The sequence below is a fragment of the Thamnophis sirtalis genome, unplaced genomic scaffold (genome assembly GCF_051295495.1).
Source record: "Thamnophis sirtalis isolate CommonGarterSnake01/CBP01778 unplaced genomic scaffold, rThaSir2_p1.2 scaffold_11, whole genome shotgun sequence".
Lineage (NCBI taxonomy): Eukaryota > Metazoa > Chordata > Lepidosauria > Squamata > Natricidae > Thamnophis > Thamnophis sirtalis.
Window position 1 is genome coordinate 59,564,312 of NW_028261391.1, and position 26,051 is coordinate 59,590,362.

A 26,051-nucleotide genomic window follows, 5' to 3' on the forward strand; every position below is an offset into this window, starting at 1 on the left:
AGTGAAGGAACACCCACAACTTCTGGAGGCAAGCCTTAATTCTAAGTTGGATCTTCCTTTAATAATCCTACACCTATTATTTTTTGTCCAGCCCTTCAGGTACTTTGGAGAATAGGTGGACCTTTCTCTGTGGCAGCCCCTCAAGTATTGGAAGACTGGTTTCTCCCCAAGTCCTTCTCTTTCTTGGACTATACAAACCTAGTTCCTGCAACTTTACAAATCTGCTGCTTACCTTTTTAAAAACTTTTATTATTATTATCTATTGTATTAAGGTCCTAAGTACAAAGTATCCAATTGGTAACAATTAAAATGCGAATGGAATGTTACTTTATGTGGCTGAAGCATATAAAGTAAGCCACACAGTTCAAAAGCAACCTTTTCTTTCTACCTATTTTGTTTTGCTTTAGCACAGGAATCACACATGGTGTGCGAAGCAATTGTTTAATGCTAAACTAAGAACAAGTATAGAAGGCAGTCAATTCTTTCTCAAGACTTATCTCCTGCTGATCTATGGAACGGCTGTTTCTTAATATCATACTTTTCTCCTCTACAAAAGAGCACAATTAAATGCAATTCAACAGATGTCAAGAGACCAGGAGCACCAAAGCTTCTAAAATGAAGATAAAGATAAATGTTGAACCTTTTCACCACCTCTTGTATCTCCTAGTTAAAAAGCAGACTGGTGAAGAAGGGGGGAAAAACAAAAGACCGACATTTCTAACTCTCTAAAGCTATTCAAGGTTGCTATTAAAAGTAAATGCTTTATGATACTTTTTGATCCTTTGTGCTAGTACATAGAATAACTGAATCATACTCAAATTCCATGTATTTTTGGAAGGAGTTGTTTTGGGGAGTCTTCAGGTTAGGAAAATCCTAGGGACAAAATGCAATTGCTATAATTTTTTTAAGGAAATGGGCACTATAAACTAGTCTTTTTCCTTTATCGGAAATGAGAAGTGAGACATGCAACTAAATGTGAGTTTACACAGCTGCTAAACATTCCAGACAGTCTGTTCCATTTTCATTTCTATATAATTTCTGCATTCTCCATAATTAATCAACATTCTACAGGGAATAAACATTCCTGAGACAGGCTACCCCAGGTTCTAGTATGACATGTACTGCTAAGGGGACGAGGATTTTCTAATGTTAAAAAATGGGATATACGCTAAGGTCTTCCATGCTGGGCCCAGGACTCTTGGGAGTGGCAGGAGGGAGGGAAACAGCCTGCATGCCACTGGATCTAACTGAGTTCTTCCAGATGTGGTGGGACAGGGAGAAGACCAGGCCTTTCAGGAGTGGGGGGAGGGAGAGGAAAGAGATCCCTCTGCAGCTTGGTCTAGCCAGCTGCTGGAACTGTGTCAGATTTATGAGTGCCAATTGGCACTGGGCCTCCAAGGCCTCCCCACCTCCAAGTATCTTGCATTGGGTCACTTAACCCACTAGGTCAGTGTTTCTCAACCTTGGCAACTTGAAGATGTCCGGACTTCAAGTCCCAGAATTCCCCAGCCAGCATTCGCTGGCTGGGGAATTCTGGGACTTCAAGTCCAGACATCTTCAAGTTGCCAAGGTTGAGAAACACTGCACTAGGTGATCAATTAACAAATACAATCGGGAGAGCGGGCATTATGGTCAGTGAATAAGGCAGTCATATGAGCATCTTGCTTAATACCACAGTCATTTACTACCAAAATTCTGGGTTGTATTGTGGTTGCAAGATGAGGTGTACCTGTAATGCAAGAAGCAGAGTTTAATTAAGGGATATTGGGGGCTAATTTCATGTAGTGCCTTAACAGTGCAAAGTAGATTTTAAAAGAGATTAAGAGTAGCCAGACTTCCATCCTAAGAAAGGGCAGTATCCTGAGAAAGGCATCGAATGCCATAAACGCAACACAAAGTTGTTTGTTTTAATATCCATTAGTATATATTTAAATTAGGGCCTTTAGAGCAATATTCATATTATGCCCTTTACAAAACATGTCGGTTCCAGATATAACAGGTTTGTTGCTTCCACCCAATCCTCTAATTTATCAAGTGAACCATACATTTAATGGTTTTTTTTAATGGACAAATAATTCTAGGTAGGCACAAGCAGAATAACAGGCAGGGCATAGTCTGTCCTCATGCTACTATCCTCTTTGTTTTTCTGTTAATCATAGAAGAAAAACCTAGGACTTCTTTTATAGCAGTGTCTTGAAAAACCACTTCCAAAACAGAGACTTGTGCAGCTCTGGATTTCTAGATTAATACATTTTTATTATTATGGTATGATTTTGCAAAAGTTACTGCCAACATCTTACTGGTGGCCTAATGAACTTTCAAATATCAAAAGACCTTGAGAGTCTGGAAAATAATTCGTCTAACAATTTAGAAACTTTCTTCTCCCCCTTGCTGCTTCTTTTAGGGAAAATATGTAATCGCCAGATATTTAGTATTTCCAGCCAATTCACTATTACCTAAGTGGGCCATCGATTCAAACACTGGAAAGGAAGGGGGGAAATATCACAAATGATGCTTGAATATTCATGTGACATTACAAAGATGGAAAGTTAGCAAAATTTCAGTGTTATTCTGAAATCACATTTTAAAATCTCAACATAACCCAAGTTATTTAAAATCCTTGCACTAATTGTAGAATGTCTTGTTCTGTCTGGCAGTGTTTCTTTTCATGAAGATATGCCTTCACTGAATCATCTAAGCTCTGTAGCTTTTATTTCATTAGAAGCATTTTTACCCTGCTTTTTTAAAAATAAAAACACCCTTTCTAGCTTTACAGCACCATGCAGTAAAACAGCTTATATAATAATAAAAATTAAATATAATAAATTAAGTTGAAAACAGAAAATGAAAAGTATCCAGTAAAGCTAATGATCAACCATTAACTCTGAACATCAAAGCATCTGTTTTGTAATAAATAGAAAGAAATTAGGGCTATCACTGTTATACAATTTAACAATAACATGCAGGCATGTCAATGCTGACCTGAAAACACAGGAAGGCTGCATATGAGCACAGATTATTTTCCAAGCAACCTAACTACCAATCAAATACTTTAAATGAACTCAGAAATGCATTAAGTACAGAATGAATGTAGTACGTTTCTTTTCTCTGGCCTTAATATCCATCTCAGAATGCTTACGCTGGATCTAACAAGAATAATTTTATGCACGAAATATGACACAAGCCCATTGGGCTTGAAACAGTCCTAATGCATTCAATAAGTCCCCTCCTGCAAGAAGAACTTGAGGGATGACTAGTATTGTAGTGATAGCTAAAGCAACTTATTATTTTTCAGCCGCACATTGAAGAATAAGACTGAGAATGGATTTTTACTTGTGCTGGTTCTACCGCAGTTGCTCAAATCATTAATCCAATTATTTCATCACTTTTATCTCAGGCACAAAAAGTCTCTTCTCGGTTGCCATTCATCGCACCTCTGACACTCAGAATGGCCTCATAATCTCACTACAACAATCAGGCTTATATCAATGTTATTCATCTTTTAAGTATCCACCCTTAAATTCTAGGAGGTCTTTAAAGGTCAGTAGTGTCAATTTAATTGGGCCTGGAAGGCTATGAACCAATTGTCAAAGCAGCAGCTTATAGATCCAATTGTATTTTGAATTGACAATTAAAGTCCCCATACATTGCCCTGCAGTAGCATAACAAAGCACTTTCTGATCCTAGATAGGTAATAGATATACTATGTGAAAAAACTAGTAACAAAAACTAAGGAAGTAACTTAGGTAACTTAAGTCAGTGTTTCTCAACCTTGTCAACTTGAAGATGTCTGGACTTCAACTCCCAGAATTCCCCAGCCAGCGAATGCTGGCTGGGGGATTCTGGGAGTTGAAGTCCATACATCTTCAAGTTGACAAGGTTGAGAAACACTGACTTAAGTAACTAATGAAATTAAACTGTTTTAACAAAAATGTACCAACGCCCAGAACAAGTTGGTCATGTTTCTAGAGAGATCAATTATTTGTCAACACCACAGTTTCATGGTTAGATTGAATTTCATATTATTCCTCAGTCTGTCAACTATTTAATCTTGGGAATGATTCTCTTCATTAGCGGAAAACGGAAACGAAACCTGTATGGCATCATACTGATGGCATTTTACGATAAAAATCACCACATGCCTACAATTGAAGTGAACAAATGGAATCTTTCAGCACATAAACCCTATGGAGGGCAGTAGTTTTCTAACTACAACTTTTGAGATTGGCTAACCAAGTATGAAAGTATCATCCATCATAGAATTTATTTAAGAACATTTATATGGCCTTCCAACTCACTGTCCAGGTTGACCACCATGCCACAAAGCTGCAGGTTCTCCATGCCTCCTCGAAGAACTATTGTCATTTGATCTTCCTACATTTCTTCCTAAGGAAGACTTCCTTTTCTCTAATACTTTCTTGACACAATCTGTTAATCAACTAATAACCTTCTCAGTTACATTGTAATTTTCTTGAGCTGAAGGATACATAATAATTTCTGTTACTGGAAAATAAACTCAGCTATATAAAGCTTTAATGCCACAATCGTTTCAATCCTACCCTAATTTTGCACCATGAGCAACATGTACATGTATATGTTTACATATGCATAGATCTTTGCCTTGCCCAATGGCAACTTTATCTATTTTCTAAAGTTCTAAACCACACGCACAAACTAAAGAAACAGACACGTAGTATACAACGGCATAAAATCATGATTTCTGTGGTATAAATCAACCTGAGTAAAGCTAATGGTTTACTAGAACGAGGTTACCCTGCAGAAGACTAGAGTGATTATTCCAACAAGATTTTGGAAAGCTAGAAGAGGATTAGCCATAGGAGATTCCTTGTAACAGCTACAAATATGACCCAGGGCCGTCACCTTCCAAATAAATGGGAACTAGCATTAACCATTTAGGGGCTGGGGAGGAAAGAACTGAAATAAATAGAGGAAGTTAGAAAAACTGATCATCAATCTCTTTCTTGGCTTACAATAAATATTACATAAGTACCTAGTTGCTGATTTGGATAACTAGTAATAACTAACATCTAGGTTCTTCTTTTCATAAGTTATTTGTAATAACTTACCATATATATGAAAAGAGGCACAATGCTCTGTAATGCTCCCATATACTGCCCAAGTGCTATGTTAAATCTTTCAATGTAGAGATCTGGAGGGCTGGCCTGCAAAAGGAAAAAAGAAAAAGAAAATAAGAAGGCAACCTTACATTTTGGCATAACAAGGTTAAGTTTGAAGATTTAAAGAAAACCCCTTATATGAAAGTTTAAAAATGATTTAAAACAAACAAACTTTACCATTATAGTCCTCTGTTTAAATGGCCCCAAACGTTTGGGTACCAGGGACTAGTTCCATGGAGAAACATTTTCCGTGGACCGGAGGTTTTGCATGTCGCCCCCATCCCACAGATGGGGGTTCACTTGTTTGCACGGACCAGTTGCTGGCATGTCACAGATAGGTGTCAGTACACGGACCGGAAGTTGGGAACCCTACTCTAGTTACAGGTTCAATTTGGATCAGAATAACTGTTGCTAAGGAATGTGGTTGTAAAACGTGATGTCATGTGACCATATTGCTTATCAATGACAACCTAGGCAGTACTGCTTATTGTTGTAATAACAGATGCATAGGTTGTTAAGCAGGAAGCAGAAGAGAATCCTGGGTAAAGAGTGTAAGGGGCACGCCTGGGGACCCAGCGCAGACCGCATACAAGTTGGGGTAGTGGGGTACTGCAGTGATCTGCCAGCTCAAAAAGCGTCTGCAGGGCATGTGCCAGTGCAGGCAAGCGGGATGCGCGCAGGTTTGCTGAACAAATGATCGTAACTCAGGACTATCTGTAATGTTTCCTCTACCCACCAATGCTGCCATCCCTCTGCAAGTCAAGGAAGAATCACTTTGATAGTCCATCTTATATTAAGAATATGTATACTATTAATAAGTTCTTTCCTCTTGGGTATTCAAAAAGACACTATCTAGGAAAGGAAAGAAAGATATCAACAAGGGGAAAGAAAGGGAGGGAGGCAAAGTCCAGAACTGATATATTCATCCTCAAGCCAATGATGCCTACATGTGTTCATTGTGCACAAATGCCAAGGCTTGGATAGGAAGTGGATAAAAATAATGGAATGTCGTATTTGTGAGAAAGGTTGTTGCCCCCTCCAACTAGGTTTATGCTACAGATCCTTTCTGTAAGGAGTGCCAATGCACCCTTTTAGGTGGAGCTTAAGAGTCCCAGTCTAATATGTCTAATGCTATGCCCAGTGAAATTCCAGAGCTATAAACAAGAATGAAAAGTAAAAAATATATATCTGAGGAGGAATTTGCTGTACTATTACAAAGAAAACAACATGGATGTTATTAGGACTTTAGCTTGATATAAAGGAGACTTTATTGCTTTTATTGACTTCATATTCATTTTAAAAATATTAAATAAATGAAGTTTAACATCTATAACTATTTAAACTATAACATCTTATTGCATACAAGCATCTGCTTTTCTGTTTTATAGTTGATTATATTTTCTCTTAATAGTAGCTCTGTTTTTCCTTGTTTGTTATGTCTTTATTATCCAGCAGCAGAATCTAATAAATACACATGGATTTGCTTTCATTTTCTCACAGCCATTTATATGAGTTATTGCTCATAGCTACAAACAACAGAACAAATAAAAGATTTCTAGTAGGATACTGATTCTTGTGCTTTAGTGATGTGTGTATGTGAGCATATGCATAATGGTTTAAGAGCTGAATGCAATGAAATTTCATTTTAATGTACGCTGATTAGTGTATATTTAAACATACAATAATGTTCTATTCTTTATTCTATTCTAACACTAATATTACTCTTTTGCGCAAAACCAACTATTAACTACCACAGGACTGCCAAGAGATAGTTCTTTTCTGAAACATCAAAGGGAACAGCAACAACTCCACCATTGTGGCACATAAGTAGTTAGAATAATAGGTTTACATGTTCAAATCTCTCAGGCAATTTAGTAGACAGCACAGTTCAAAACTATAGCTCTGAAAGTAAGACATCAAGACTGAAAGCTTATATAGGGTCTATGGCACTGTTGCATTTCTACTCGGAAGTTATTATCTGAACATAGCTGGTAAGCTCACATAGGACTGTGGCCTTAGAATTACAGACTGTGCTACATAATGCATTCAAGGGCTTTTACAACAAAACACGAAAAAGAGATTACTATTTGCAAAGCACTCAGAAAGAATAAACACCTTCAATGATCCATAACAAAATGATATCAAAGTTACCCTGCCTAGGTCCCAATTTTATACACTTAATATAGTCAAATATATGCATTTATTCAGCAAACTTGCCTAACACAGACATCTATCCCCATTTTGCAGCCTAATCTGCTTTGTTTAAAATTCACAGTAACAACACTGATTACAGTAACCTCAAAACGTAAGACATAACAATGGCTATAAGTAAATTGCAGGCTGTGATTTGGCTAATTATGACAATGTTAATTCTATTATCAAAAATGTACACACGGCAACATAATGACAAATGATCCTACTTATTTTAGCAAATCCTTCAATCACCATTTCTGGGTTTGAACCCCCTAAGAAACTGGTTTCCAGGATTTCCTCATTCCGCTTGAAAGTTTGGTTTTGACAGAGGGAAGCAAAGCATAGGAGAAGGAAAATAGAGCATTCACCTCTTTATCCATCTAATAAAATGTAAATTTAAATCCAATCAAGATCATAATTGGGCTTTATTAGTAATCAGGAACTTAACAAGACTTAACAAGTTAATTTTTTTTACTTCTGATTAAAATAACTTCCTCTAAAACATCAATCAATTCAATCTTGTGAATGATGGAAAATGGAGAAAAACATGGCAATTCCTTTTTAATGTTATCCAACTAACAATCTATCAAATTACTCCTTTAATAAAGAAAAGATTTGCAAGACTCAAAATAGATAGGAAGCAAAAATTTGAGGTAATCATGTCTGCATTTTCCACAGACCAAAATGGTCTTCTATAAGTTTGCATTCCTCTACTAATAAATTAACTTTACTAATTTATTAAAAAGTTTCAGATTTTAACACAAATCATACGTATTCCAAGGATTTGGCTTTAATCTTTCAACAAATCTTGGCTTTTTAAAACAGTTTTGTTCTGAGTGCTCCAGGCTGTTCTGTGTATTCCAATTGAAATTTTGCATGGCAGTTTTCAATTTGCTTTAATCTTTCATGCTAGCCAGTCAGGACAGATTGACTGGTTCCACCTATTACTGGCTGACGCCGGGTAAGGTGAAATGGGCAGGAGGAATATTAGGGAAAAGCAGCTATCATTAAGCACTTGGTTCAGAGATAAAGAGCTACAATAAAAATCTATTCTGCTAATGTTTCCAAACAGATACACGAAGGCTTGCAGCCATCTGCCCGCTTGGCTAGCTAAGTTACTCTTGTTTTCAAAATTCTTTGTTATTGAAAATAACAAGTGGTATTAACAAGTGCTATTAAGGCTGCTGAGGTTTAAGATATAAAGTGAACAGCATGGCTTGTTTTCCTGAACTGTTTTCCTGAACTTTTACACTGTGTTCTTGTGCCTTGCTAAACTGCAATTGTATTTAAAGCAGCAAAAACTTTTGCTTTGTCTTATTCTCCTAATATGCAAATATAGGTAGCCTTGCATTGATTGAAAGTCTGCACCTGGCAACCCATTGCTAAGTGACACAGTTGTTAAATGAAATGTTATGTGTCCACACTGATTTATGATGTCAGTGCTGATTGTAAGCATTAAGTGCATCACTGTGGTCATTAAGCATGATGTCACACAACCGCGGCCTGCAACTTCCTGTCAGCTTCCCCACTGATTTTGCTTGCTGGAAGTCAGTTGTGAAGGTCACAAATGGTGATCATATGATCGTGGGATGCTGTAATTATCATAAAATCCAATTACCAAGGACCTGAATTGACTGTGGGGACACTATGATGGCTGCAACTTTGAGGACCAGCCATAAGTCTACTTTTTCAGCAGCTGCTGTAACTCTGATCTCATGCTGAACAAGTGATTGGTAAGCAAGGACCATCTGTACCGTTGTGCACCTCAATGGTGTACAGAGCTTGGGGGAATAGTTTTATTTGTTTGTATTACTATTATTCATTTGAAGCATTTTTAAAACTACAGAACAGAAGCAAGCAGATCTTTAGTATAGAGAATACACAATATACTGCTTTTTTTAATGGACTTGCTTGGATAACTGAAAAAAACGATTCCACCACAAATGCGCGTACGACAAAAGCGCGTGTGACTAAAGCGCGGTGACAAAACCGCGCCGTCAAAACCGCGGAGACGAATGAGCGCTGAAGCGCGCCGACAACAGCGCGCCGACAGAAGCGCGCTGTGACATAACCCTAAAAATAACCCTAAACCTAACCCTAAACCTAACCCTAAACCTAACCCTAAACCTTACCTTAACTTAAATCGCGCTTCTGTCGGCGCGCTGTTGTCGGCGCGCTTTTGACATCGCGGTTTTAGCACCGCGGTTTTGTCAGCGCGCTTTTGACGTTCGCGGTTATGTCGTGCCACGGAAAAAAACATCAAGCAAGCCCCAAGCCAATTGTAGTTTGATCTTGTTTAGTGGCACAATGAGGAAATAATCTGACTCTTACTTGCTATTGCTAATCAACTTACAAAAAAATCAGCCAATAAGGTAATTTATTTTTTTTTCCAAAAAAAAGTAGAGCAAACAATGGAGCCATTTCAAGTTTTGTTTTATTGGGACAGAGCCAACATGTAACATTTCAATAATTGTTAACTATTTTGTTCTGAATTTGAAGTAATACACATATGAATTCCCATTGGTAATAGCACCACTAGGATTGATGATACTACTTATTTGGATAATGAAATGCCTGTCCACATACAATCACCTCAGAGAGTACTAAGGACTCCACAGTTCAATCCTGGCCTATGTATTTTTGGCTCTATGATTAAGAGAAGATTTCCTTATACTGAATTTGATTTCTGGGAACAGTATGTCTACTATGTCTATATGGATGTGTCCATATTTGTTTTGACAACTTTGAACTAATTTGTCACTGCCTTCTTCCAAGGTGTCTATTTTAGCTTTCCTATATAGTTTAATATAAACAGGATTAACTCTATTACACATTTTTGACACCAGCTATGTTTGGTTATGACTTTTATACTTACATAAAGTTTAAAAAAAGCTAAAATGAATCATTACAACTTTGGTATTGAAAATGTAGCTGCCTTATAAAATTTTAATGGGTAGAAGGCTTAGATCATATTTGGCAAAGACTATTTTAAAAAAATCAAGTAACTATATTAATATTGAAATAATTTGTTTACATTTGTCTTTAAAGTCACATATACTTTGAAGAAAAATATTTAGTACATACAGTATATTTCAATACTGCCCAGCTCCAAAATTCCTATTTTCAATTTTACTTACAAAAAAGGTTTAAAGAGAAAAAAAAATACAATTTAGTTATTCTGAAAACAAAAATGAAGAAAAAATGAAAATTCTTCATTTCATTGTCTCTGCATCTGTGAAGATAACTGCTCCTATATGCAAAGGAATAAAAACAATGTAGTATCACTATTACTTAATATCCAGTATATCAATGAGTATTAATATATTTAACCAGAGGGGCAGTGAGATCTTAAATACTGTAACTCTCCGAAAATGAATAATGATTGTGAAATTTCACTGCAATACACTTCTTAATTAAAATGAGGAAACAACATTAGAGAAGCTTTTGCAAGTAGTGAACCTTGTCAGAATATACAAATTGTACCATTTGCCAAGTTAATCATTTTAACATTCCAAAATATAGTGATGAAAATCTCATAATACTTGTATACTTGATTAGATGTTCGGATAAACAGAGAAATATTGATGGTTTCCTTATTATATGGTGTCACAAGGGAATTGATTCAGTTTTCCTCCTTTATTTCCCATCTAGCCATTAGGTGTTGCATCTCTCTTTATCACTCTGCTACAAAAATCAATCCTTCTGGAAACTTCAATCTCACAATATATCCAATACACAATATATCCAGTTTATCCTGGCCTTCTTTTATAGAATACATTTCAATATGGAAATTGAGATTTTTAGAACCTAATTCACTAAAATCAAAGTAGAGTTTTCAAGATAGTATCTAATGTACATTAATCATGCACCCAGATGGAAACACGTTGGATATTCACATAAGAATATCTTACTTGGAGGGTGTCAGCATACAGTGGGGCAAAAAAGTATTTAGTCAGCCCCCAATTGTGCAAGTTCTCCCACTTAAAAAGATGAAAGAGGCCTGTAATTGACATCATAGGTGGACCTCAACTATGAGAGACAAAATGAGAAAACAAATCCAGACAATCACATTGTCTGATTTGGAAAGAATTTTTTTTGCAAATTATGATGGAAAATAAGTATTTGGTCACCTACAAACAAGCAAGATTTCTGGCTCTCACAGACCTGTAACTTCTTCTTTAAGAGGCTTCTCTGTCCTCCACTCATTACCTGTATTAATGGCACCTGTTTGAACTTGTTAGCAGTATAAAAGACACCTATCCACAACCTCAAACAGTCACACTCCAAACTCCACTATGGTGAAGACCAAAGAGCTGTCAAAGGACACCAAAAACAAAATTGTAGACCTGCACCAGGCTGGGAAGACTGAATCTGCAATAGGCAAGCAGCTTGGTGTGAAGAAATCAACTGTGGGAGCAATAATTAGAAAATGGAAGACATACAAGACCACTGATAATCTCCCTTGATCTGGGGCTCCACACAAGATCTCACCCCGTGGGGTCAAAATGATCAGAAGAACGGTGAGCAAAAATCCCAGAACCACACAGGGGGACCTAGTAAATGACCTGCAGAGAGCTGGGACCAACGTAACAAAGGCTACCATCAGTAATACACTACGCCGCCAGGGATTCAGATCCTGCAGTGCCAGACGTGTCCCCCTGCTTAAGTCAGTACATGTCCAGGCTCATCTGAAGTTTGCTAGAGAATTTGGATGATGCAGAAGAGGATTGGGAGAATATCATATGGTCAGATGAAACTAAAGTTTGGTAAAAACACAACTCGTCATGTTTGGAGGAGAGAGAATGCTGAGTTGCATCCAAAGAACACCATAACTACTGTGAAGCACGAGGGTGGCAACATCATGCTTTGGGGCTGTTTCTCTGCAAAGGGACCAGGACGACTGATCCATGTACAAGAAAGAATGAATGGGGCCATGTATCGTGAGATTTTGAGTGCAAACCTCCTTCTATCAGCAAGGGCATTGAAGATGAAACAGCATGGCAATGATCCCAAACACACTGTCCGGGCAACGAAGGAGTGGCTTCGTAAGAAGCATTTCAAGGTCCTGGAGTGGCCTAGCCAGTCTCCAGATCTCAACCCCATAGAAAACCTTTGGAGGGAGTTGAAAGTCCGTGTTGCCCAGTGACAGCCCCAAAACATCACTGCTCTAGAGGAGATCTGCATGGAGGAATGGGCCAACATACCAGCAACAGTGTGTGCCAACCTTGTGAAGACTCACAGAAAACGTTTGACCTCTGTCATTGCCAACAAAGGATATATAACACAGTATTGAGATGAACTTTTGATATTGACCAAATACTTATTTTCCACCATAATTTGCAAAAAAATTCTTTCCGATTCAGACAATGTGATTGTCTGGATTTGTTTTCCCATTTTGTCTCTCATAGTTGAGGTCTACCTATGATGTCAATTACAGGCCTCTCTCATCTTTTTAAGTGGGAGAACTTGCACAATTGGTGGCTGACTAAATACTTTTTTGCCCCACTGTAGTTTTAACATGAATAGGTCATGCCAAGCCAAGCTGATCTCTCCCTCCTTCCCCGCCCCCTCTCATTTATTTCTGGTAGGGTAGCTAATTAGTTGGCCATGAGAATCCAATTGGAATAATAAACCATTCTTTCAGTAGCTAGACTATGCTACAACTAGATTAGGCCTCCTCCTAATTCCATCTGCCGATCAGTGTCGACTGGCGACTACTCGGAGGAGAGCCTTCTCTGTGGCTGCTCCGACCCTCTGGAACGAACTCCCCGTGGAGATTCGAACCCTCACCACCCTCCAGGCCTTCCGCAAAGCCCTTAAAACCTGGCTGTTCCGACAGGCCTGGGGCTAAAAAACTGTTGCCCCCGTCTCGAATTGGTATGACTGCTGCGTTTTAATTATGTATTGTTGTTTATGTCATTTTAAATTCTTGTTTGTATCCCCCTTCCCTAGTTGAGTTGTGAGCCGCCCTGAGTCCCCTTCGGGGGAAAAGGGCAGCATATAAATAAATAAATAAAATAAAATAAATAAATAAATAAATAAATAAATAAATAAATAAATAAATAAATAAATAAAATCAACATCAACTATGCTGATACAGAACTCACTAAACAATTACATGTCAATATCACCAGAGAAAAAGAAGGAAAGGGTTGGATGACATATCAAAGGCTCAGTTATAGCAAATATAAACATTATGTGCTTAGCGCTCAAAGCATTGTTAAAGACCCCACACACCCACTTTATGGTCTGTTTCTGTTGCTCCCCTCTGGGAGGAGGTTTCAAAGTATTTCTAGCAGGACTACCAGATTCTGTAACAGCTTTGTTCCCTATGCCATCCGTCCGGCAAACGTGCAAGATTCGTTTTCCTTGCCATGTACATGCATACATCCAAACTAGACTGCGTTGTTTCTCTGTGTCATATAATATATGTGGGTATATGCGTAATTTTGTATTTATTTATTTATTTTGTCATGTTTATGTAGTGCATGTTGGAGGTGGTGACCCTTTGAGACTTGTAAGCAATGAAATTCCATTTTAGTTTATGCCAATTAGTGTACATTCAAAGTGACAATAAAGTTTCTATTCTATTCTATTCTTTTCTAGTCTAGTCTAGTCCATTCGTGATGACTTGGATGAAGCATGGAAGATAGGATAATCAAATCTACAAATAAGACAATGATGGGAAGGATGGCAAACACCTGCCCTGGGAAGGAGTAGAACTTATCTCCAGGAACTCTCCTACCCCTAACGTTAATGTCTATATATAATATGTACACAATTTTGAAAGAAGTCTCAGACACTGCTTACTTTCATTTACAACAAATATAACACAGCATTACTTATGAACTCCTTTACTTTTAATGGCAGCAATTATACAACAGGCTACCATCTAGCCTTATATCCTTAAATTACTATTTTTAATGTATACTTCTTCATAACAAATTAAGTCTAAATATTTGAATATATATATTGGGTTTCTGTCTGGATGGTCTCTTGTGACGAGCCGATGGACAGAGAATGGAAGTAGTGAACTTCCTCCCATATTTGGGCATACCGGGGGTTTCTAACTCTAAATAGATACCTATCACCCCGGCTCAGCTGATAAGGAGTCGAACTCTGTGGCTTAGTGGTTAACACATCTGCCTAAGATGCAATACAGCACAGGTTCGAATCCCAGTAAGGGTATGGCTAGCTGATGAGAGCTAAATAGCTTGAAATAGATCTACACTAGTCTCCCTTTATTTATTTATCAGCACAAATACAGCACAAATACTACACACACACACACACACACACACACACACACACACACACACACACACACAATCTCCTAGTTATTCTATGGTACATAAAAAGTAAGGAATGCATTAACTGCTGTTTATTGTGATATACATAGACAATGAATGACAAGAAAGAAACCGATGTTTAGGACTACAGTATTTTTTAGGGGACTTGTAAATCTACACAGTTTGATGCATACGGACAGTTAAAAAGTTTGTCTTGTGTTTTTTCAGTCTTTAAGCTGGATGGTTTAATATTTGGGGGGGGGGGGTATACCAATTTGACAGAGAAAGTATTCTGCTGCCACCTGCAGCACGATTGTATAACAGAGATTTTTTATCTCCTGACTATTTCATCCAATGCTGCCTTGGATTAAAAGTCAAACTATTTAATGGATATTTTAAACATTTTGAGGCAGTGTGAGGGAAAAAAAGAAATTTAGGATACTTGAAAAGACAGCTATTGCCTTGTTAGGTGATTACTAGTTACTAGTTGATTTGTTCTAATGTTATGCGATGGCAATACAACCTATAAAAATAGCTTTTATACATCTCTCACAAGATAACTATTTAAAATAAGAGCTTAAACATTCCTATAAGGATTCCATATTATATATCAATAATTCAGGAAGAGCAACCTGTATCTCAAATATGTTCTCCATAGCAATACTTCAAGATCATACTGCCAACAGCAAAAATGTGAATTTCAGAAGGTTGTTATTGTTTTAAAATAATAATAGAAGAATGGAGGGGCAATCTGAAAGACAAATCTCTCTTATCCTCCCTCCTTAAAAGCCTGCTGCCAGCAATAGGCAAAAATCATAGCTTTTCAAACCGTTGGGATGGTTTTAGGGTTAGGGAGGGTAGGGATAGGAGAGTTCGGTTCACAGAAATTTCTCCTTTCATTTCGATACTGATCATATCCCCCACCACTGTTCAAATGGTTGGAAAAGTTTTATCCTCCAATTATAATGAATTCCTAAAAGCTCAAGAGGTTGAATTGTAGCCCCTGGTCCCTCAAACCTTATCTGTCACTGCAAAAATCAGGCAAAACTCTCCTCTAGGCCCCACACTGACACACATCTAAACTGGATCAGTTGGTGTACAGCTACAGAGAAGGCCCTACAGCAATATTCAAAAATCAAAACTCATTACCTAAACCTAAAGCAAAAGTCCGGGGGGTATTAAAAAGAGGCTCAGGTTGACATTTTCCTGACTAACTGGTGTATAAGAAAGAGGGAGAAAGCACAATCAAACTAGTTGTCTCTATTGGTATAGCTCATCTCAATAAAGCATAATTCTACTTTTCCTGTGGAATCTATTTCCTGATCTCGTCTCTCTCAAATGTTGATGTTTAATAAATTTATAGGCCACCCAATCCTGAAGGACTCCGGGCGGCTTACAACAATACATTTAAAAATAGAAGTTAAAAACACAAAAACATTGATTAAAAAAACCACAACATACACCCAGTCTGATCGGGGCTGGAACTCAATCGTGAGTTCAACAGCCCGTGGCCTGCCGGAATAGCAAGGTCTTAAGAGCAACTACCCGGGGGAGGGATAGCAAGGTCTTAAGAGCCTTACAGAAGGCCATGAGTGTGGGTAGGGTCCGGATCTCTGGGGGAAGTTTATTCCAGAGGGTCGGAGCGGCTACAGAGAAGGCCCTCCCCCGGGTAGTTGCCAGCCGACACTGTCTGGCTGACGGCACCCGGAGAAGGCCCTCCCTGTGCGACCTTATCGGTCGTTGGGAAGTATGCAGCAGAAGACAGTCTCACAGATATCCGGGTCAAAGGGTTGAGAATTGCAGTTACAGATACACGCTGCCCTGACCTTCCCTCCTTTATCAGCAGCACCTTACAATAGTTTTGATCCAAGCCAAAAAGCAAATTTGCAAAACAGGAGCAACTAAAATATCACCGAATTAATACTCAGAATCCCATTTGAAGTCTTTTTCCACACAATAATTATCCAGCCTTTACATAATGAGATGAAAAACACTTTTCACTCTAAAGCAGGACACCCAAAGAAGTTCGCAATGAATTCAGATGCATATTAAAAGAGATGTGGAAACTAACAGCTGTTAAATACTAGCACTAATTATGATACTAATGTCCTCAAACTGAAGAATGATCATATTGGAATGGAAAAGTTATTCTACCTCAGAAGAGTTTATTATCTCTTCAAAAGCAAGTAGTGGAGCTCTGCATACAAAAATCAATATTTAGTATTCAACTGAATCTGTCAGGAAACTCCCCGAAAATCTGATAGTCTTTAAAAGTGCACAACACAGAGACACACAGAGCCAATCATGTAAGTTTCCCATTGTTATTATTTGAGAATATTTTCTCTGCCTCAAAAAAATCTTAAAAACAGATGGTTTTTTTCTGATTATGCAATAATTTTTTAAAGGATTAACCTAATTAAAATCTCTGCTGCCACCACCACCACATGGCTTTTTCTGCAGCTGCCAAACCGAGTCTTCTGGCAGTGGCCGCTCTGGGTGTACGCTCTATGGTTGTGGGTCAGCTGCCGGCAGAGCGTACAACCATAGAGGGTACACCTAGAGCAGCCACTGCCGGAAGACTCGGTTTGGAAGCCGCAGAAAAAGCTATGGGGCAGCGGCAGCAACAGCAATGGAGGTTCTCTGCCTCTGCGGGGAGAGCTCGGCCAGGGCATCGTGAGGCTGGGAGGCGCGCAAGTGAGAGCGGAACAGCTGCTCCTGTAACCCCTCTCTCCAGCAGTGCAGAGCGCCATTCACTGGCATTTCAAAGGCGCCAAGCCACGGGAGCTGGGCGGAGGCAAACAGGTGCTCATGCGGCTTGGTGATACCCCTAGGCCAGTGAATGGCCCTATGCCCGGCTGGAAAGGGGGTTTGCTGGGTGGCTGTTTGGGAGCGTGGTTGCTTCATGGCTGCTGTGTTGCACTGCTGCAACAGCGCAACAAAGCCATTCAGCCATGAGGCCGTGCGCGGCTCTTTGGGAGCCCGCTCGGAAGAGAGCAGCCGCCCGGCAACCCCTCCCCTCATAATAAAGCCCAAGCCATATTTTGTGACTAAAAAGAAAATAAGACACTGTCTTATTTTTGGGGAAACACGGTAATGAGTTTGGTTAATAAAATGAAAAATGCATCATTCAGTCTTCCAGCATAAAATTACACATACAAGGATAGCATATTTTATCAATGGAGTTGTGGTAGATGGAAATTCATTTCATGAAAGTTGCTTCTTCCCACATACATACAGAGAGCACTTTTTCCTACAACAATTTTTCAGAGAACACATGAAAAGAGCCAGTTTGATCCAGTGATGAAGGTATTGATCTAGAAAACAGCAGACTGAATTCTTGTGCTGCCTTAGCCATGAAAGCCGGCTGGGTGACCTTGGGCTAATTATTTTTTCTTAGCCCAACTCACCTCACAAGGTTGTTGATGTGAGGAAAATAGGAGGGGGGGGGGAAACATTAGATATGTTCACCCCTTTCCTTTATTATTTTTATAAAATATTCAAGATATAAATAAATAAAGGCAGTCAGATATAGATAGGAGAGAAGAATCTTTGCCTAAAATATGTATGTTAATCAGGCAATACTTCCAGTAATTTAAGGGTAATTTCATTGCTCAATCTCAGAACAACAAAGGAATTCATCCTTATGTTGCCAACTGAATGTAGAACAATCCAGTATTCCATAGGGATGATCCTTTATTATTATTTTTCCTGGAACATACTGATCTGGAAGTTGTTCAGCTCTGGAAGTATATGTGAGAGGGGGACCTAATGTAATGGGATAGTTGTAGTGAAGCAGCAATTTCCCAAGAAGGAGCACAATCCAGAAAGGGGGCCAGACAAGAGACAGCACAGGGCAGAGCTACATAGGAAACAGAGGGGGGGGAATAAGGATAGCCACTCCCTACAATCTCCCAGGGCGTAGGATGACAGTAGTTAAGGATTTAGCCTGCAAGATGCTGACTACGGGTGTAAGCAAATAAAGAAGTGAACTCTGGCTGAATTTCTCTTCATTATCCTTAAGCTTAGCTGGACAGTAAGTTTTTCAGGATATGACCAGGCTGAGCTTGAGGGTGGTGGGGCCAAAGGAATCATTCATTTGGAGTTGTTCTGCTCTCACAAAGAGACCTAAGTCCAGACCCTCTTGAATTCCGCTGCTCTTATCTAGCACCAATTTTCCTTGACCGTTAGTAGATCAGATTTTTGTGTAAATGAAAATAAAAGCATGTAATGAACTCGAAGTGCTTTGAACTAAACTCTTATTACTGGTTGCTTGGTCCTGACATCAAATAAGTTTTAGCCTCAAAACAGGATGATGTGAAAGTTGGATTATATTAAAAACCCTGTTCTGGAAAGCTGACTTTTGCATACTATCAGCAATGTTCTGTTTTGCTGAAGGAGAGAAGATAGTTACCTTAAGAAGTGCATTACCAAGATCCTTGTATTTTCTCCCCCAAGATAAAAGAACTACTACTAATCAGACCAGAGTTTAAGAGCTACAAAATGTATGTGCTTGCAGATCAGCCAAGTAATACACACTTTTAATTGACAATGTAATTGAGTTATAAGAGTGGTAAGGAAGTGTTTCTTAAATTACCTATTGCAAAATCACATGCAAAGTATAGATTTAAAGAGGTTTGGGAAAACTAATTTACTGCCGCTCACTCCTGTCAGTGAATTGCTGATTTTCTAATGTCATGCTGGCTAATTGTTAATAAGCAGCAAATGTCCACATAGAGGCAAGTCAGTATTAAAACCAGGTTCTCAATATAAAAAAAACCCAATGCCTGTGATTAAAAAAAGGTCTTTTCAGTTGGTCAGTAAAAATCCTAGTTTTGTAAAATTAGGGAGGTCCTTTCTTTAAACAAGCAGAGTAAAAATGAACAGCATATTTGTATAAACCTAAGAAAACACAAATGAATGTACAATGTAATCAAAAGTTGCTTGAACGCTGATAAATTTTCCAATCCAAAGTTCTGCAAGAAGATAAAAGGCTAATTTAAGCTAGCTAAAAATAAAAGATACTTACTGCACGCATCTACTACATGCTTCCCTAGGGACAAAGTGATCAAAATTGCTCACATTCATTTGAGCAATCATCCTAGTACTTTGACATCTAGGATGTCAAAGTACTAAACAGAGTCAAACCTAGTTAGTACTTAAATGGAAGATCACCAAGAAATGTCATAATAATAATAGGCTAGTCCAGGAAGCTGAGAGTATCTCAGGAGGCAATTGGCAAATATAATAGTTGCCAAAAAAAGTTCTATGAACATGCCTTTGAAATCATTAGGGATCAGATTCAACCTAATGGGGATTTTTCTTATCCACACCTATATATGTGCAAATCCACCATGTATATTAATATCATCTTTGGCAAGAATTACTCACAACTAACATGTTGCAAATCAGGTCAATCAAGTTCTGTATAGGAAGCAATTATGGTAGCAATAACTTCAACAGATCACTGGAAATTGTGCAGCTTCTTACCTGCAGCTCCTTTGAGACTCTCTCTAAGTGGTTAGTTATCTTTTTTATTAGGTCACTATACATCTGTTCCGAATGCTGCTGGCACACACATTTATACACACAACTGCAGAAATAAATACAGGAACAATGATAAATTGACAATATTAAGCCTGTAGAAATTTATTTGAAATACACGTAGTGCTCGAGTTACGACCACACGGAGCCCAGAATTTATGTTGCTAAGTGAAAACATTTGTAAAATGAGTTTGCCCCATTTTACGACATTTCTTGCCACAGTTGTTAAAGTTAGTAACACGGTTGTTAAATGAATCTAGATTCCCCACTAACTTTGTTTGTCAGAAGGTCACAAAAGGAGATTACATGACCTTGGGACACTGCAACCATCATAAATATAAGCCAGCTGCCAAGCATCTGAATTTTGACCATGGTGATGCTGCAACGGTTGTAAGTGTGAAAAATTGTCATAAGTCACTTTTTCATATTGTTGTAACTTTGAACGGTCACTAAATGAACTATTAGAAGTCGAGGACTCTGTGTATATGATTTTAAATATACATTTATAACATTCTAAACATATTAATTTAAAGGTTTGTGGAAGCAGATCTGTATTTGTCACAGAGAATTCCACAAGATCTAAAAGCTCAAGGCTATCTCACATATAATGATTCCATTTTTAAAGTCCAGCAATATCTTATTTCTAAGGTGATTGTTTAGTTAACACATCATATTATTAAGATATGTTTTAAACAAACATGCCGTTTCATTCTGTTATTGATGCTTTTTTTGAAATGTTGTATTTTAAGCATTCATTTTATTCATAATAATACAACACTCTAAATATTTCTTTTCAGGGACAGAATTTTAAAAAGAAACCCTCTTCAATATTTCATTAAAGGTAAAGGTTCCCCTCACACATATGTGTTAGTCGTTCCCAACTCTAGGGGGCAGTGCTCATCTCCCTTTCAAAGCCAAAGAGCCAGCGCTGTTCGAAGACGTCTCCATGGTCATGTGACCAGCATGACTAAATGCCAAAGGCACATGGAATGCTGTTACCTTCTCATCAAAGGTGGGCCCAATTTTTCTACTTGCATTTTTACATGCTTTCGAACTGCTAAGTTGGCAGAAGCTGGGACAAGTAATGGGAACTCACTCCATTACACAGCACTAGGGATTTAAACCACCAAACTGCCGACCTTTCTGATCAACAAGCTCAGCGTCTTAGCCACTGAGCCACCGTGTCCCTCCAATATTTCATTACAAGGCCTGAATTTCAGCCTATTTAGCCACCTTTTCAGGCCACTGAAATCAACAGGACTAGTCACATAACTAACTTCAACAGTTTTCAATGTGGCTAAATATTATTAATAGTGTCTGAACTTAGCATTTTATCCCTCGCATTTAATATTTCTAAGAATACAACTCTAAACCATACAACTATGTATTATTATAAAGTTCTGGAGGCAAACTCTAGAACAGGGCTGTCAAACTTGTGGCCTACAGGCCGGATGGATGCATCACCCGCTGGCCATGCCCACACCCAGTTTAGCGAAGGGGAAAAGGGTCCCGATACGTCACATGACACTGCCGTGACAATGTGAGTTTGACACCCCTGCTCTACAACTACAATACACTGTTGCCTTACTTCTATCTCCTAAGTACACCAAATAGAAATAGTTCTGTTTTGAACACTGGTTTCTATGGCATAAACATCTCACTCCACCTGAATTAAGAATTGGTCAAAATGTCATTAAAATCACAGTTAAAAACATGATCTCTGTCTTGAAGAAGGAAGTATTACAGATGACAACTCTTTGATTAGAATCAAAGCACATACATGTATCTTCACATTAATAGAGAATCTATACAGCCTCCTTTATCGATACGTTAAGTTTTTCACTTGATTAGTGAAACTCCAGGGTTGTTTTCAGTTGCCGTTTGAAAACATAAAGTGAGTCTAGCGCATTTCATTTTACGAAGAAATGCAAACGTTTTCTTTTACGTGACTTTGCTTTTCTAAATAGAAACAAGTAAATTCCTAAAAATGAAAGATGTTAACCGAGTACATTTAGTTTCATTCAGTTTAAGTAGCCAAAGCCCAAATACTTAGAAATTTAATGCCAGAATTACCACTGTACTTTTAAATATTATACACTTTACTAAAAGTTTTCATTAGCACCTTGCAAGCAATTGAAATAATGCAAGCTTGAAATAATCTGTTATTGCAGAACCAATATTTTTGTTATTTGTATTCCCTTACCTGTATATTTGTTCATAGGAAATGGGAATATAGTCACCAAGACTCTGAGTTAAAAGCTGATCTATGGCACTGTCCAACTTTGGCCAATATGTGCTCTTATAATCTTCTATTGTTATAACATTCATTACTAGAAGAGAAAGTATACTGTAATTGATAAAAAGAATGCAGTCAGCATAATTATCAACAAATACAAAACTTAAATGCAAAGCTGAAACTATATACGAGATAAGCGTATTTCCACATTATCATAGAATAATACAGTGTCGTGGCTCAGGTGGCTAGAACCCTGGGTTGGAGATTAGCAAGCCTGCGTTCGAGACCCGGGTTCTGCTATGTGGTAGGGCAAGTTCCTGTCATTTGCTCCAGGTCATTGATGGAGACATGAAACTTGTCATGCCGAGCAACAGTGATGTCACCAGTTAATCCTGTCAACCCAGAAGCGCCTTAAATGGTAGCTCTGACATGAGTTGGATGTGGATAGAATAATAGGGCTGGAAGGAACATTGGAGTCTTCTAGACCAAGCCCTGATCAAGGCAGGAGTCCTTATTCTATATTGTTCAGTCTTTTCTTGAAAACCTCCAGCAATGAAGCACCTACAATTCTGGGAGACAAGCTGTTCCATTGATTAATTCTTCTTGCTATCAAAACTTCTCCTTAGTTCCAGGTTGGATCTCCCTCTAACCAACTTCCACACATTACTTCTTATCCTGCCCTCAGGTGCTTTGGAGAACAAATTGATTCCCTCTTCCCCATGACAGCCCCTAACATAGTTATCATGTTACCCCAAGTCGTCTCTTTGTTAGGCTAAATATCCCTAATTCCCTTAGATTCCCTCCAGACTTCTTATCATCTTTTTTGCTCTTCTTTGCACTCCTTCTAGGGCCTCAGCATTTTATTTCTGATTCAAATGGAACATTCATCTGTGTTAACTCAGATTCCAATTCTATGCCTACTGAGACAGATTTACATGTTTCTAAACAAGCATAAGTAAGAGTGTCTGAAATTAAACATAGTGTCTGAAATTAAACATAGCTATGTTTTCATTTCATTTCTGAAAGACGGTATATTTTCAAAGAGATCATTACAAATATTAACATATATCTTGTACTGCTCATCGGAAAATGTTTAGCTATATATTTCTCTAGGGCTCTACAAGCCAATGAAGACTAATTGCTGCTTGAAGTAACACAGAAAAAAGATTGATATTCAAAAAATGTTTTTAAATGTTGGGTTGATGAACCATCACCAAATTGCATTAAGTACAGCCCTGATCTAGATACAACTCTTAAAGAAGACATAAAACAGTAACACAATGTTTTGAAAGAATAAGCTTTCAAAATTATCAAGTGGGTGTTTTTTAAGTGCCTACATTAAAACAGCTGGTGGCTTGTCAATGGGATTAGAAGAAGACATTCTTCCACCACTAAACACGGACCTCTAGATTGAGCTTCAAAACCAAATCTCTACATTCCACTATTTACTTAAGGGCACTTGTAGACTTCAGGGCAAAAACCACCACCAAATCAATTAGTTCTCTCTACCCTTTGCCAACCAAAAAGTGAAATGATGTCCATGTCAGTTCATGAAAGAGAAGAAACTGAATTAGCAAGAGACAGCTTGGCTCGCCAGCTAAAATGTAAATCTGGGGAAAGAGTGATTTCTGGTCAGCTGGGGGAAAAAACTGGCAAGAGCCAAACTCTTTTTCTAAACGTCTATGGAGACTCTCAGTCGTCCAGATTATGGTTGTCCCAAAGGTGCTTTTTTCAAGAGGCAACTGGACTTTCTGATTTGACATCTCTCTGAAGATGTTCTCATCCAAGATGCTTCTTCAACTCTGAGTGGATGGTGGGGAATGGAAGGATTTATACTCTTTGCAGACAGGTGGTCATTTGCATCCTTTTAGAGGGTCATTAAAGTCACCTGGATGTCTATCTGTGTCCTCTGGGCCACCTGAGTGGTGTAAATGAGTGTGGAGCCTTCTTGGTACTATTGAAAGGACTGTGTTGTAGATTGGAGATAAATGATGCTATATCCCCTCCCCTCCACCGCTCTGTTGAAAGAGGGATGTTTTAATTTTGACATAGATGGCCTCTTTGACCGCTCTTTCAAATCAGCGATCCCCTCTGTTCAAAATATGGACTTTGTTGTCTTCAAAAGAGTGGCCCGTGTCTTTTAAATATAGATGGACTGATTGTTCTCCTACTTTGTGTGCCATGCGTTTATGAAGTTGTTGTTTCGTTTCTCCAATGCACAGACATGTTCATGGCTCACTGCATTGTACTGCATATACCACATTGCTCAGTTTCTGTCTGGGTGTTTTATCCTTGGGGTGGACACACTTCTGCTTCAGTGTACTCTTGAGTTTGAAGCGTGCAGGTCTGTTATATTGGCTGAAGACCTTCCTGAGCTTGAACAGCCTTCTCTCCACAGAGGCGGAGGGATACGGCATCATCTATTGCCAATCTACCACACAGTCCATTCAACAGTTCCAAGAAGGCTCCACACCAGTTTGCACTACTCAGGTGACCCAGATAAACCTCCAGGTGACCTTAAGGACCCTCTAAAAGGATGCAAATACCAGCTGTCTGCAAGGAGTATAAATCCTTCCATTCCCCACCATCCAGTCAAGAGCTGAAGAAGCTTCTTTGGATGAGCAGCAAAAGGTGTTCAAAGAAAAAACGAGAAAGTCCAGTTGCCTCTTGAAAAAAAAGCACCTTTGGGTCTTCCCTTTCTAGTTCACTTTCTCCTCCTTCCTGGGAGGAACCATGGGCCGCACTTCCACTCCTCCCATCTTGAAGGCAGGGAGAATGGACACCGAGGATGATGCCTCACTCACAAAACTTCGAGGCCGAAGGGTTGATGTTGAGATTAATGCTGGCGGCCACGGCGGCGGCGGCAGCAGCCCCTCCTTTTCCCGGCGCTTCGCAGCCCTTCCCCGGCCCGTTGACGGCAGCCTTGGACATCATGTGGATCTCCAGCTCCTCGGCTACGCTGTGCCCACGGGACTCTCCCGGACAGGGCGAAGGGGACAGTCCGTAGGCTCCGCCTGGGCCTCCCGCCGCAGGATCCCAGTTGTTGTGGTTCTGGTCGTCCATGAAGGCCTCGTAGCTGCTGCTGCTGCTACTGATGCTGCCGCCTCCGCCGCCGCCGCCGCCGCCGCCCCCCTCCTCCTCCATGCTCTCTTCCTCCATCCCGACAGGCCTGGAGGGGCCCGCTTTGTCCGGGCAAGGGAGGAGGGGGCGGGAGGGAGCGGAGAGAATGTCACAATCGGCTTCTCCCCATCGCAAAGCCAGAAGCGTCACGTCTCCGGGCTACAAGGAAGCCACCACCGAACCGACCCCTCCGTCAACTCTCTGCCCGGAAGCGGATCACGGACTCGAGGCCGTAAAGCGAGCCGGGCATAGAGGCTTTAAAAAGCCGATCTATTATTTACGACGGCGGCGGCGGCTAATACGATCGGCTCGCCGCCGCAAAGGATTGTGGGGATCGTAGTTGCGTAGCCTCCTCTCGCCGGGAGGTATCACTGGGTCCGCGACTCGCGATGGCCCTCGCGGTCTTTCTGTCATTTGTCTCTCGGTGGTTTTGGTTCCCGCGCCGAAAGTCCCGTCGCCCTGGGGTTGATTGCTCGTTGGGTGTGTGCAACTCGCGTCGTTTACTAACTTAGTTCCGCGTTTCTCAACCTTGGC

At 39.3% G+C, this 26,051-nt stretch overlaps 1 protein-coding gene across 2 annotated transcripts in view; it reads right to left on the reverse strand.

Moving 5' to 3' along the window:
* Nucleotides 1-25,773, reverse strand: part of CACUL1 (CDK2 associated cullin domain 1) — a 40,410-nt gene extending 14,637 nt beyond the window's left edge. Inside the window, exons 1-4 of one of the 2 annotated variants that reach the window (XM_087725884.1) lie at nucleotides 25,202-25,773; nucleotides 22,365-22,491; nucleotides 20,108-20,210; nucleotides 5,088-5,183 (exon numbers count right to left, since the gene is read on the reverse strand). In XM_087725884.1, the coding sequence (XP_087582010.1) occupies nucleotides 5,088-5,183; nucleotides 20,108-20,210; nucleotides 22,365-22,491; nucleotides 25,202-25,556 (681 nt within the window). In that variant the 5' untranslated portion in view covers nucleotides 25,557-25,773. The remainder of the gene's footprint in view (nucleotides 1-5,087; nucleotides 5,184-20,107; nucleotides 20,211-22,364; nucleotides 22,492-25,201) is intronic. The other variant, XM_087725885.1, reaches the window with a different exon arrangement.
* Between the last annotated feature and the right edge of the window lie 278 nt (nucleotides 25,774-26,051).